We start from the raw sequence: 14,137 nt of genomic DNA, 5'->3' as shown, positions 1-14,137 counted from the left end.
TCGTCGTCACTCTGGGGAGTACAAAGAGAGGGAGGAGGCTGCGGTCAGGGACCCGCTCCCCGCTGGGTGGAGGGGCCCGAGAGGGTGAGAAAGCACAACTTGCCACAGCACGGAGGCAACTCGTCAAGGGTGTCCGAGCTGTCAGTTCAAGGGAAGGAAAACTCTGCATCTCGGGAAACAAAGGCTCGCGGCCCGCACGTCTGGCCGCCTCGAGGCCTTGTGCCAGCCTTAACGTGGGCGCACTGTACCCGTTGGCTGTCGGCGGGTGAGACGAGGGGCCCCGTGTAACCTGCCCCGGCCCCTCCCTCCCTGCGGTGAGGTTTCCTGTGATGTCTCTCTTCCAGATGAAGCCCATGAACGTGGAGTACCTCATGATGGACGCCTCTATCCTGCTGCCCCCGACGGGCACGCCGCTGACCGGCATCGACTTCGTGAAGCGGCTGCCGTGCGGCGACGTGGAGAAGACGCGGCGGGTGAGTGAGCGCAGGTGGGACCCACCTCTCCTGGGCTGCCGTCTGCCGGGGCCGCCGCCGGCGCCGGGAGGGAGGGTCTTCCAGCAGGTCAGGAGCCCTCCGTCCACCCCGTGTCCAGACAGCGGGCGGACGGGCGCCCCCCTCGCGCCCTGCCGCCAGGACAGATTTCTCAAGGGGACCTGCCCCTTGCTAACGCAGGGTTGAAATTCCACGGTGGGGTGCCGGGCAGGCTGCCTTCTCCGGTGCAGGGCACGACCCCCAGCCCCAGGCTCTGAGAGAAAGCCTCCGGGCCGCTGCGGGCACCAGGGGCAGGGGGGTGAGCAGAGGGCAGGCAGCGCAGGTGAGGCCCGTGTGAAACTCTGGCCCAGAGAGGCTCAGCACCCCCGCCCGAGATGGTGTGGTGTTAAGGTATCTGAGGGATCTCCAGGCAGGCACCCGCTAAGGAGACTGCGATTCTCGCCCTGCCTGCTTGCTTCCGCGTGTGACGGGCACATTAGTTCTCAGAACCCCGCAGCAGCGCGCACCCCTTATCAGTGCTTTTTTTCTGAAGCAGTCTCGCAGGGCTCTTCACGGTATGCTATCTCTCTCGTAAGATCAGCTTCTTTCTTAGAAAGCAGCGTCACCTTGGGGCGCCTGGGCGGCTCAGTCCGTTGAGCGTCTGACTTCAGCTCAGGTCATGATCTCACAGCCCATGAGTTTGAGCCCCCCATTGGGCTCTGTGCTGACAGCTCAGAGCCTGGAGCCCCTTGGGATTCTGTGTCTCCCTCTATCTCTGCCCCTCCCCTGCTTGCGCTCTGTCTCTCTCTGTCTCAAAAATAAATAAAAACATTAAAAAAAAAAAAAACAAAACTAGAAAGCACTGTCACCTCTTCCTAGAAAAGCATTCCCTGGAGACATGAATGGATAAATGAGATGAATCCCTTGCCCTCTTCTGAGTTAATCCCAGGCTAACCAGAGCCACAGAGGTGTTCGTTCTTGGATTTTGAGAACCAGGAGTCACCTGCTGGATCGGCCTCAAACAGGAAGATTCCATGGGCTTCCTCTGCCCAGGCGGTGATTTCACCTTGGAGGCATGAGGTGGCGGGGGACGCAGAGGAAGTCGGACCTGCGTGTTTTAAGTCCATCCGTGTTCCCTGCCGTCTGACCAAACCCGCAGACCTCACCACAGGACCCACCCTGTCTGAGCCAGAGCGAGGTCCAGAAGGCTGTGAATGTTGAGAGCTCCTGCTCTGTGTTGGTACTGCCTTCTTTCTGGCTCGTGGTCCCCCGTTTTCTTAATGCTTGTAGGAGCTCACGTCTGACAGAAAGTGAGTCTTCGTATCAGTTCTTAGTATGAACCTCCTCATGTAATTTTACAATTGTCCTAGGAGGCTGTGCTAAATTTAACCCATCTCACAGAGGAAGAAACGGAGGCATGAAGAGGTCCAGCGATTTGCTCAAGGTCCCCCAGCTGATAAGTAGCAGGAGCCAGGGCTCGGCTCGGGCAGCGTGGCCTCCAGAGCTACCCTCTTAGCCACTCTGACCTGCCACTCCCTACTGCCACCTTCGTTGTATTTATCAGTCCTACGTGGTGCTGGGCACCAGGGACGGGGAATACACCGCCTCAGTCATCTAGGAGTCAGAGTCTAGAGGCCAGGGTAGGAAAGGCAGCATCATCAGTTTAAGGAATATGGGGTCAGGCTCTTAATCCCACCTGGGGAGCGAGGTGGCACGGGCACCAGAGGGATAGGCCGGGCAACCAGGGGGTGCAGAGCGCCAGGGAGATGTGGCTCATTCCAGCACCTCTAGGGAAGGGACGTGGCTGGAGCGCAGAGCGAGGGAGGCCCAATGGGAAGTGATGAGGCTGGAGGGAGCTGATCTCGGGGGCCTTAGAGCCCAGCCAGGACCTTGGCCTTGGTAGCTGATTGCAGACATCAGGCCCTGCCAGCCCAGGGCAGACGGTCATGGTCCACAGGAGAGAATGGGAGAAATTCAGGGGTGGGGCAGATGGCAGAGGGAGGGTTGCTTGGGCTTTGGGGTTCCTTTACCCATCTGAGAGGAGCACGTCCCTGCCCTTGCCAGAAGTATTGTGGGGAGTCAATGAAAGGCAGAACACGAAAGGCCAGTAGTGGTCCTTTTTTTTTAAGAGATATTTTTCTTTTCTTTTTTTTTTTTTAAGTTTATTTATTTTGAGAGAGCGAGAGAGTGCATGAGCAGGGAAGGGACAGAGAGAGGGAGAAAGAGAGAATCCCAAGCAGGCTCTGCACTGTCAGTGCAGAGACCAAGGCGGGGCTCAAACTCAGAAACTGGGAGATCATGACCTGAGTCGAAATCAAGAGTCGGATGCTTAACCGACTGAGCCACCCAGGCGTCCCAGGCCGGTAGTAGCTGCTGGTGGTACGGGCCTCCTTCTTCTCTTTGCCCCTCACACCTCACTTGGTTGTAAGCGGCCTGCCTCCCTTGCCGCAGACGGGATGCGTAGCCCAACTAACTGAGTGCAGACAGAGCGCTGGGAATGTCTGCGCTTCCCCGGGGTCTCTTGTTCAGGCTTTGTCTGTGTGACAAGTTTATAAAAGCAACTCTGAAGCCTCAGGGCCCCTGGGTTTAGAGCCCGTGAGAAGGTGGCCGAATGGTAGAAAAGAGGGCCGGCCATCTCAAAGCAAAGCCATCTACCTTAGAGAAGCTTTCCTTTGTGACTTCAGATTTCTGAAGGGGAGTGTTGGCCACTCACCTCAGTTCGGTTCCTATTTCAAGGAGCTGTCTAGAATCCTCCAGAAGCTCCAGAATCCTTAGCCCATTTCAGACATCAGAACGCAGCAGTGTGCTTGGAATTTGAGCTAAAGGAAGTATATGGTTTAGCAAGCAATTGAGGGCTTATGTGGTTTCTTTCAAGTTCTTTGCTTGTATCCAAAGAACATTCCATTTCATCCTTTTGGATTCAAAGGTTTTCTTCTTCTTCTTCTTTTTCCACCAAGGAAACTTTTTTAACTTTGAGGAGGCTGACCCTTTTCAGAAATCCCTTCTGTTTCCTTAAGGACTTGTTGAAGGAAGTTCAAACAACCCTTAATAATACATCATTCCTAACTTGTAAAACAGTCCTCCCTACATTCATCAGAGAGCCCCTGGACACTCACCGTATGCCAGATGCTGTGCCCGAGGGCACAGAAGTAAACTGGGCTGAGGGGACATTTGAGTACAGAGTTCAAGATGTGAATAAGCACGGCATGTTCAGGAAGCAGGGTGACCGGCAGGCCGAGTGAAGGGAACGGGATAAGACAGGAGGGTGACCGGGCCTCGCAGGCCATGGGGAGGCACCCAGCACTGAAAGTCACATTGTGCCTCCTGCGCATTCTTCCATTCGACAGATGTGTTGAGCATTTGCTAGGAACTGTGCAAAATGCCAGAATAGACAGTGAATGGAGATTATAAAACGAGACCGAAATAGCAAGAGAGCCACTGAGCCGTGCCAGCTGGTAAGGGAAGTTCACGTAGAAACGAAGGTCCTGGGAACTACTGGGGTCTGAGGAGAACAGGTAAGCAGAAATGGGGACTTGGGCTGGGCCCCTCCCAGAGGCAGTGAGAGAAGCAGTTTAGAAAGAACACAGGCTGGTGAGACCCACCAAGTTCAGTGCCAGCTCCAGCTGTGTGACATTGGGCAAGTTGTTCAACCTCATTGAGCCTCACGTTGCCTGTGTGTTCTGTGTCTCAGCTCCTGCCCAAGGTAGTTGGAAAGACGGCTGCAAGGTGCCTGGCAGACGGGAGGTGCTCAGGAGGTACTTACTGTGCGGTGAAGCAGTCTAGCATCTCAGGAGGGAAGGAAAGAGAGTTTTTCGTGGTCTCCTGAAGCTTAAGGCTAGAGAAGAGTTAGAGGAATTTTGGTGAACATCAAAATCTGGATTCAATCCAGTAGCTACCTTTCCGTGGTAATCTGGGAAGCCATTAGGAAACACATGCATTTGTGTGAAATTTTATTTGTCCCTCAATTCTGTTCCCTATCCCCACGTAAAAGCACACACAGGTTTTGTGTTTATCGCTGTTGACCGTGAGGAAATAGGATATTTTGCTTTCCTCTCTGGATGTGTATTTCGCATGAAAGAACATCTTGTGAGGTTCTAAAAGTGGAGGGGAAAGAATTTCCCGTGATTTCATCGCCCAAGACACTTTTCGCGTCTCTTCCCTGCCTTTGTTTGCAAGCGTGTCTTCTCATGGAGGCAGGAAGGGTGCCTCGTGGCCTCGCTTCCAGGCCCCTCCCTGTCCTTTCTCCATCCTGCAGCGGAATCAGGAAGCTCTCCTTGTTGTGACCCGGTCGTCGCAAGTCGAATCTCTTACCGGGGCCTGAAAGTTTATCTGGTGACTTCTGCCATGACTTAGGCATCTTTCTGCTGGTTCGATATCCTGGTTGCTTCCGGGATCACATTATTTTCAGCTAAACTGTCACGAGCAGCTTCACGAATACAGTGTTTTCTTTCTCCTGGCTTATGTCTTTAGGATAAGTTCCCAGAAGTGGAGTTTCCGCTTCAAAGGGCATGAACGTTTTTTGCGTGACACTGTACATCCCGGCAAGGCGCTTTCCCAACGGGCTGTGCCCGCTTTACACTGCTTCGGCGTCCCATTAAGAATGACTGACTCTTCGCGGCCACTTCCACAGCCTGGTGGGCTTCTAACCTGGGCGACTGCCCCCTAAACTCCGCGGCTTGCAGGTGTGGCAGGGGCAGTGGCGAGAGGGCTGGACCTGAGCGCTGTATACGGGGCGGCCCCAGGGCTCAGGGGCTGCGCCTCTGCGGTGGCCCCTGAGATCGGGGCCGGTGGGTACCCCCCATTCCCAGAACTCGCATCTGGGCTCGGGGGATTCGTGTGACTCACCTAGGTCCGTCTGAGCCCGAAGCCGTCCTGCCCCACTTGGCGAACTCGTTCCCCACGACCCCCTCGCAGAACTCGCTCTTGGGGGCACTGGAGCACGCAGGACGCGTCTCTTCTTGGTACTTGAGCGTGCTCAGCTGTCACTCCTGTCCAAAACGAATGTGTTCTTCCAGTGTCCGTCTGCCTTCCTGGCATTCTGTGGAAGCTTCAGAAAGAGTAATGAGTCCTTTTTCCTTTTCAGTAAAACTTGACAAATTGCATGTTTATTTGGCAAAGTCCAGAGAAGCGCTCAATAAAAGCCTGGGTCCCAAGCCTTAAATCTTTTGAAGGCAAAGGCATATGGTTGGAAGAATACAGACTTTGGAGTCTGGTTATTAGCCGAGTCACTGTGGGCAGGCTGCCTCACATCCCCGGGCTTTGCTTTCCTGTCTGTAAAATGGGAACCACGCGGAGTTGTTAAAAGGCTTCAGTGAGATGTCGCGGTCTTGCCTCGCTAGTCCCTGGCAGGACTCTGGTGAGTAGAGGGGCTGTTATTGTTTAGGGGGCTGTGGGATGAACTTGAGGGCCTTGATCCTGGTGTTTTAGCTCTCTTTTGTGGATTCTTGGACTTGTGTGGCTAGTCAACGTGCCTGGTGGACCCTGTAGGACCCCCAAGGGACCCCCATCTTTAGTCCAAATGGAGCACCTGGCCCTGTGGGGTCCGTCCTCCCTCGTGGGCATGGGCTTTTCACACCCTCTTCCTTCTCTTAACTGGGGCAAGAACCAGGAAAAGTATTTTCGGGGCGTTTATTTTATGTTCTGTATTCTTCATATTTTTATTATTCTATTATTATTGTTATTATTATTATCATCATTTGGTATTTCTGGAAATACCTGCCATTTGTTGCTTGCAGAGCAAAAGCAGACGTGTTACCAGAAAGGTCCCTCCCAGGAGCCAAGTTCTGAACTTTTATATTGGAAGGTTTTGGTTCTCAGAGTGATGGTCTGTAGAAAGCCACACACATTTCTGTTCTCAACCCCCAGCGAGGAGGGTCCTGCTTGATTTCTTTGCCCTCAGAACCCCGGGAGGAATGGGTTTTTGACACAGAAATGAAGCATTCACTCAGCTTCGACCTGACCGATGGGCCTTTTTTGGTCACATCCGAGGCCCGTGACTCATTATTTGAGAGTTCAGATGGCCGTGTAGTTCAAATGACCACCCACATCTTGGGCTTTCTGCGCTCAGGCCGGCACAGGCGTGTGAATTTCTTCGTGTGCTTGGTTAAGTGCCACAAGCATCAGACATTCCCGGTTCCAGCCCCAGCTCAGGCATCATCAGCCCTGTGAACTTGGTTCGGTCTGCCTCTCCCCGTTCCGTCTCTTCCCGTGTCACGGCTTTGACACTGCGGTGAGGTGCCCACGGTGCCTGGCACGCGGTGGCTGCTTCATAATTGCCGTTTCGATTTTAAGAAAACGAAGCCACGCTTCTTTCTCTTCAGATTGTTGCAGACGTCTTACGAAGACTGTACTTTAAAAAGCTGATAAGAACAATCAGACCGATACTGATGCAGCTGCCACTCTCACTGCGCTATAAAAGCTTATCTTCCTCTAGTACTTTGGCGTGACCTCAGAATGCGTCCAGGACGTAGGATTGTTCTTCCGGTTTTCTACGTTAGGAGATCAAGAAAGTGGCTCAGGTCTCTTGCCAGTTGCAGGCCACGGCCAGATGAGGCTTTCCACGTGCGGGTGGGTATCCTTGTGGCCTGGGTCATCGGGAGCCAGCGCGAGCCCCGCTCTTTGGAGGCAGAGGCAGGAATTTGCCTCCCCCCAGCCCCGCCCCCGCCTTGTTTCGGGAGGCACCTTGTCTTATGAAGGGCCGCCTCCCCGGTCAGTGGGCCAAGCCTGTAGCCTCAGAACTGTAAACAAGAAGACCAAAAGTGGGCTGGCGCTCATCGCCGTGTGGCTCGCCAGTGGCGACAGTGGTTTGTCCCCGTGCCCTCCCCCGTGCCCAGCTAGCGAGTGGCCGCAGTGAAGGATGGCTGCCCCTTTACTAGCACATGCTAGCCACGCCCCCGCCCCCGCCCCCCCACCTTACCTCAGAGCCTCCTAGCAGCCCTGTGAGGCGGGGGCCACCACCCCCATTTCACGGATGTGGACATTGGAGCTCACGGGGGTCGGAGGCCTTGCCCAGCAAGTCCAGCGCAGACCTCGTGTGTCTGACTGCAGAGCGGTTTCCCTCAGGCCTCAGGCCCGTCAGCTACGCTTCAGGGGAAGAGGTGGGAAGACGGCCTGTGTGAGGGGCTGCCCCTCGGCTTCCTGGTCTCACCGGTGGGCCACTCAGCTCCAGTCGGGGACCCGAGGGTAGCTTGCGTGCTGCCAGCACAAGCCGGGCCCGCGGTGAAGGCTGCTTTCTGCACAAACATCTCTGGTTCCGGGGCCTGGGATTCTGCTTTCTTCCCGGTCTCTGGGAAGCGTGGATGGCCATGCTGGATCCCTCCCGGACGCCTCTTCCGCGGGCCAGGGATCCCCATGCTCGCGGAGCTGCCTCTGTTCCCAGAGAGCTGGCTGGGTCAGTGTGAGGGGCCCTTGGGGCACCGATGTCCCCGCACACCCGCCAGGCCCCAGGTCTGCCGTCCCGTCCACAGCGTAGCCCCTGTGCAAGGCCAAGGGGCTGAAGCTTTGCTGTGCACGGGCTCGCCCAGGAGGGGCAGGGGTGGGCTTTTAATCGAGTCGGGCCGCCCTGAACCCTGCAGGGTTCACCCTCTGTCCTCTCTGCCCCCACGTTCAGTAGGTGGGACGCGGGAACACTGTCACTTGGGATTTGCGTTTCCAGATTCTGTGCTGGTTTAGTGGGAAGAGGCCAGGTTCCAGCCCTCCCTAGATGCATGCCCTGGGGCAGGGAACTTCACCTCCTTGGGTCTCAGTGCCTTGTCCGCAAAGCGGGCCACCTGCTGAGGACGCGGGGGTGTGGGGTGGGGGTGGGGTGGTCAGAAGGTCATGTGACACTAGGTGAGAGGTGCTGGCAAATGACAGGTGCTCGGTTGAGGTGAAGTGCCCTCACTTGTGGATAAGTGGGAACAGGCTGCACCTGTTGATTTTCTTTCTTTTTCTTGTTCTTTTTCTTCTTCTTCTTTTTTTTTTTGTCTTGCTTTGCAAACACCAGAGCCCTGGGACTGGGACTGGGAGAGGTGGACTTCGTTTTGTTTGTTGAAATCAAGAGCCACTCTGTGGTTTCTCCACATGGAGCACGTCACCTGACTAACTACAGGTTCATTCTTTGCTGCTCCCCAACTGTTTGTGCAGGCCATCCGGGTGTTCTTCATGCTCCGTTCCCTGTCACTGCAGCTGCGAGGGGAGCCAGAGACCCAGTTGCCACTGACGCGGGAGGAGGACCTGATCAAAACCGATGACGTCCTAGATCTGAGTGAGTCACGGCAGGGGTGAGGGGGCGGGGCAGGGGGCAGTGTCCTCTCTGCCCTGCCGGCTCAGACGTAGCTGGGAGGGTCATTGTGCCACCAGCATTTGGGACTGTGGTTGATCCGTCACCAAGCACCAACAGAGCGTGCGTGTCCCACAAAACTCCAAGAAAGGGCCCTGCCTTCTGGGCGCCTGGAAGCCCGTTGTGGGTTCTGCTCGCCGCAGCCCAGGTGGGGCTGTGCAGGTCGTCCGCCGAGGGGTCTGGGCAGGGTGATCGGGGTCTCCGGCTCCAGGATCCCTGCCCTCCATATGACCGTGGCACTGCCAGTTTGATTGGTTTTCTGTATGATGCCAATGAGTAAAGATTCTGCTGCTAAAAGGGGGGGGGAGGGACTTTCAAAAGTGACTGTGGGTGACTTGATTAAAAGCGACAATGGGCATTAGCCTGGTTGCGTTCCGATAACCCTTCTCATACGTGTAGGGCTCTCTCTTTCCTCCCATTTGCTATAGGGCACGTGCACAGGGATGGGCAAGGTGGCATGGTGATATAGTAGGATTCTTCGGTTAGAAGAGACGGAACACACAACTTAGGCTGGCTTCAGGAACAGAAAGGGGAGTTGGCTGACGTCACTGGGAAGTCCAGGAGTACACTGCCTTCAGGCATAGTTGCATCTAGGGACTTAAGCAGCATCATGAGGAAGCTGCTGCCCTTTGTCTCCGCTGGGCTTCCCTTTGTTCTGGCTTCATCCTCAGGAGGGCTCTCATCAGATGGTGACAAGGTGGCCGTCTGCCGTTCCAAAATCTACTGAACTGGCTAAGCAGCCCTTCCAGAAATAGGGCTGCTCTTTCCTGTGACTTGATGGAGGTCCGCAGCAGGGCTCTCATTGGTCTGGCTTGGGTCCATTGACCATCCCTGAACCAATCTGTGGTCAGAGAAATGTGGTTCACTAATAGGCGAGGCCGGGGTCTCGTGGCTGGTCCTTGAGCTGGGCGGTGGGGCCCATTTCTTTTGAAAGAAAAGACTCAGACTCCACCTGAGAGTGAGGAGGGAGGTTGCCCTCAAAGAAAACTCAAAGACATGGAAGTTGAGCAGGCGGGACCCGCAGAGGGCCACCCTTTGTAGCATATGGTAAAGACAGGGTCCTGTTGTTTTAAGTCCGCTTTATTGAGATCGGTTTACGTCTGATAAAATTCACCAAGGTTTAGCGTACAGTTGAATGAGTTTTGACAGAAGCGTTCCGTTGTGTGACCCATGATCCTGATGTAGACCCCTGAGGGTTGGCACTTGAGCCGGATACCCCTGCCCTGCCGTGTGTTCCCTTAAACCAGCGATGGAAAACACACCCCGCCCCGCTTCTATTTCCTCACCTGTAAAATGGCGATGAACTTCCTTATATTATGGGCCTGTGTTGAGAACTGAGCAAAATACCGTATGAAATATATGACTGAGCATTGTGTCCAGGGTATAATTGCGCTCAGGAAGCTGCAGTCCTCTGTATTACCTGCTAATTAAATAAGGTGATGCATAGAAAGTGCAGAGCTGGGGCGCCTGGGTGGCGCAGTCGGTTAAGCATCCGACTTCAGCCAGGTCACGATCTCACGGTCCAGGAGTTCAAGCCCCGCGTCGGGCTCTGGGCTGATGGCTCAGAGCCTGGAGCCTATTTCAGATTCTGTGTCTCCCTCTCTCTCTGCCCCACCCCCGTTCATGCTCTGTCTCTCTCTGTCCCAAAAATAAATAAATGTTGAAAAAAAAAAATTTAAAAAAAAAAAAAAAAAGAAAGTGCAGAGCTTCCTGCGTGAATAGAGGATTCTCCGTGATTATGATGGGTTTTACCTGTTTGTCTTAACTTCTTCTTCTTGCCTTCTTCTTGTTCTCTTTTTGTCTTCTCTCTCTTGGAAGAACAAGGGAGCTGTGTCCTGTATGGGCCGCTCTCTGCTCATCTCCTTTGGCCCCTTCCTCCTTGAGAGATGGCCACAGGGATTTCTTTAAGGGTTTAAATTGATTAAGCTGACTGGAGAGAAGATAAACCAGTCTTTCTCTGATTGGATTCAGGGAAGGAGGGAGACAGCTTGCTTTCATGGGCAGCAAGAATGTTCGCATCCATGAAATGGAATTAAATTTTATGCTGGGAATTCACATTGCTTCCTTCCCCCTCCACCTAGGAGTGGCCCGCTGAAAGAAAGGTTAAAAGTCTTTCACTTATCAATTTTAATTGACTAGATTGCTAGTTGAGATCACTTAACTCAACCTTTTTGGGTAGCTGGCCATTAAGAAAGTAATGGCTGTCTGTCTTTACCCAGCCCCATCACAAATTATGTCTTCGCTAAAGGGCGCCATCCAGAAAGTACTAGGAATTGTGGGTTTTATGAGCACATGATACTAGAATAAGGTATGCACGTGTTATTGTTTGACTTTTCTTTCTTCTTTTTATTCTTCCTGGCGATTGTTCCTAAATGCTGGATCTCCCCTTCCATTGGGGAAATGTCAGCACGCTCTGCACATCACAAAATGCCTTCTATGTACATAAAACGTAGGCAACATCATAACCTAGACGAAGGCATTCATATTGCCAAGCGATTGGAAACTGGGCATCCTCCTTGTGAGCGTAGTGATTTGAGGAGGCTGACTTCAGGGAGAAATGCTGGGGGCTGGTCAACTTTTCCCGAAGGTGATGTGATACGGGCGGACCGGCACAAAGGAATGCCAGCTCCAACCGACCAACAGATCGCAGGAGGAGGTGACTTAACCTGTGTTTACTGACCTTGTCACAGGATGATAAGAAACCACAGCCCCATCACATATCTCCAGACCAGCTGTGAGCCTCTGGGTCGGGTGTGGCAGGTGAGCTCTGACAGGCTGGCTCCTGACCCGGAGCCTCGTGGAGGCCTTCACCCCTGCCCCTCCGGAGCCTCGTGGAGGCCTTCACCCCTGCCCCTCCAGAAAGAAGCCAGCTGCCCGTGCTCGAGCCTGTTTTGTTTTTGTTTTTGCTGGAGAGGAGAGTGGCTTGGGGCAGAGGTCACAGACTGGCAGCGTGAAGGAAGGGAGGGCAGGCGGGCAGGAGGCAGGGAAGGGGGATGGGAAGGGAAGGCTGGCTTGACTAGATGAAACAGATCAGACTTTTAGAGAGAACGGCCCCATGAATCACCACCTACCCCGCCTCCAGCTTCAAAGGTTATTACTCTCACTGCCCCTACCATTTCTCTTTTTATATACCCACACCCCGCGTATTAAAGCAAATGGAAGACGTCGCATCATCGCATCTATACATACTTGTCTCTAGCAGACAGGGACTGGGGGCTGCTCTTATTAACTGAATTGGTTGCCACCCTTGCAGATGGTGAGCTTGCCCGGCCCTGCTGTGGCTCCAGATGGAGCCCGGGCAGGAGGGAGGGCTGGCGGCACCGTGCCCACTCTGACAAGCCATTGGGCTGGTGGCATCGCTCAGGGCCTTAGCGTTCCTGAGGCTCAGCGGCCTTGCCTCTAAAATGGTTCTAAAGACTTGCCGGGGAGCTGTTGAAAATCAGATGAGATCACGTTGGTGAAGCTCCCGGTGCCGTGCTGGGCCCATCGTAGGTGCTCGGTGAGGGGAGAGCTGGCTGTCGTCCCTGGTGCAGCTGCTGGAGAAGTGACGTAGGGCTCACACTGCGGGGCTCCGCGGGGCGGGCATCTTCGGCTTTGACAACGATTTGGAGGAGCGTATCCTGACATGTTTAAACCAGTTCATCACTTGTATGATGGCCCCATTTTGGGGGTGAGAAAGGCCGCGCTGGCTGCCTGCGTCCAGGTGAAGGGAGCCGCACCAGGCAGGGCATTCCTGCGTGCTCCCTGATGGGCCTCCTGACCGACAGGTCCCTGGAGTGCCCTGAGGACAGCAGGCTGTGACCAGAAGCCAGCTTCCTGCCAGAAGTGGCACCAGGGCCTTCTAAAAGGAGTCTTGCCTGTTTCTAGAAAACATGGCCAATCACGGTAGGGAGAAATTCCCCCCTTGTCCATATATCCTAAGTAGATACCGGGCATCCTCGTGAAACTCCTGGATTCCTTCCCAGCCTCTTCCACGTGGCCACTTGACGTTTACATAGTGTGGCCGTAGCATATGCGTCCCACACCTAATCTTGTCCCCTGATTTTCTAGACCCAGTCCGCAGATCCATCCATTCGTTCCACGATGTGTTGGGCGCCTGCTGTATGCCAGGCACAGCGATGGGAGCTGGGATGTGATGGTGAGCTGAGGCCAGCTTGCTCTCTGCTCTGGTGGTGCTTCCAGTTTGGAGTGGGGGTGGGGGGGCCACCAACAGGTAGGGAAGTAAGTACACAATCACAGGTTGTCGGGGATGGTCTGTGGAGGCGGTTGGACTGGCTCTGTGCTCGAGAATAAGTAGGAGAAGAGACCTCCTAGGCTGGTTAGAGAGGCCTGTCTGGTCAGGCACCGTGAAGGAGGGACCAGAAGATTGTGGGAAAAGGCAAAACCGAGGCCCGCCAGTTAGAGGGGATGGCAGAGGTGAAGCCGGAAGGGGAGAGAGCGTGGCGTGTCCGGCAGCTGGTGTGGCCAGCAGGGGAGACAGGGGTTGAGATGAACCAGAACTCAGGCCCAAGGCAGCAGGAACCCATCTGAGCGTTTCCACAGGGACATCTGTCCTTAAAGTGTACTTCCAGGTCACTTGGTCCCAACAGAGCCCCAAGGGGCTGGAGAGGCCACGTGGGAGGTGGTTATGAACACGGGCTTGGGGACCAGGCTGTGTCTGGTGTGAAATCCCAGCTTTGCCCTTGTAACGAGCTAGCGTATGGCCTTCTACAAGCAAATTTCGTGTCTTAGTGCCTCAGTCTCCTCATCTGTGAAATGGGAGTCGGTGGGAGGAGTAAAGGAGTTAATGCATGTGAAGTGCTTGGAGCAGTGCCTGGTGCGCTCGCCGGCCAGCCATTCGGAAGGAAGGCCCGGCGGGGTTCGGGGATCAACCAGCAGTGCGAAAAGGGGGATGGGAGCACGGACGGCATTTCATGGCGATGCTGGAGATCCAGCTGGACTCTGGGCTCTGAGCTTGGCGACAGTGTGGGCAGCAAGGGGTGGGGGTGGGGGGACAGCGACTCCATAAGCAGGGGACCAGCCCTGGAGGAGGAGACGAAGCCTAGTTGGGTGGTCGCAGAAGAGGTGCTGAGCGGCGGCCCGGCCGTGATGCCCAGGGCGAGGGTCGGGCGTTGGCGGACACTGTCCTCAGGAGAGGTTCCCCACAACCGTCACGAACTTCGCAGTTACCGTGTCGAGCAGTAGAACATTGGCCGAGGCGTCTCCTGGGACCGTTGCATACCTGGTGGCATTTCTCCTTGTGCCGTGTCACCACACAGATGGCTGTTGCTCACGGGTGCCCACAGCAGTTAGAAACCTAGGTCACACAGTCTGTGCGAGGGGGTCCCAACCCTCCAAACACGGGTCT

The 14,137-nt window shown here is 54.8% G+C and overlaps 1 protein-coding gene across 11 annotated transcripts in view; it reads left to right on the top strand.

Annotated features, from left to right (window-relative positions):
* The window catches only part of CLEC16A (C-type lectin domain containing 16A), a 203,646-nt gene that overhangs the window by 92,140 nt on the left and 97,369 nt on the right, over positions 1-14,137 (top strand). For all 11 annotated transcript variants that reach the window (XR_007147697.1, XR_007147698.1, XM_047837904.1 and 8 more), the window contains exons 17-18: positions 345-473; positions 8,595-8,715. Coding sequence is in view for 9 of the 11 variants with exons in the window: in XM_047837904.1 (XP_047693860.1) it covers positions 345-473; positions 8,595-8,715 (250 nt within the window). In the remaining 2 variants the exon portion in view is untranslated. The remainder of the gene's footprint in view (positions 1-344; positions 474-8,594; positions 8,716-14,137) is intronic.

Source organism: Prionailurus viverrinus, chromosome E3, assembly GCF_022837055.1.
Source record: "Prionailurus viverrinus isolate Anna chromosome E3, UM_Priviv_1.0, whole genome shotgun sequence".
NCBI classification, from domain to species: Eukaryota; Metazoa; Chordata; class Mammalia; order Carnivora; family Felidae; genus Prionailurus; species Prionailurus viverrinus.
The sequence above is the reverse complement of the archived record's forward strand: the minus strand, read 5'-3'. Positions and strand labels throughout refer to the sequence as shown.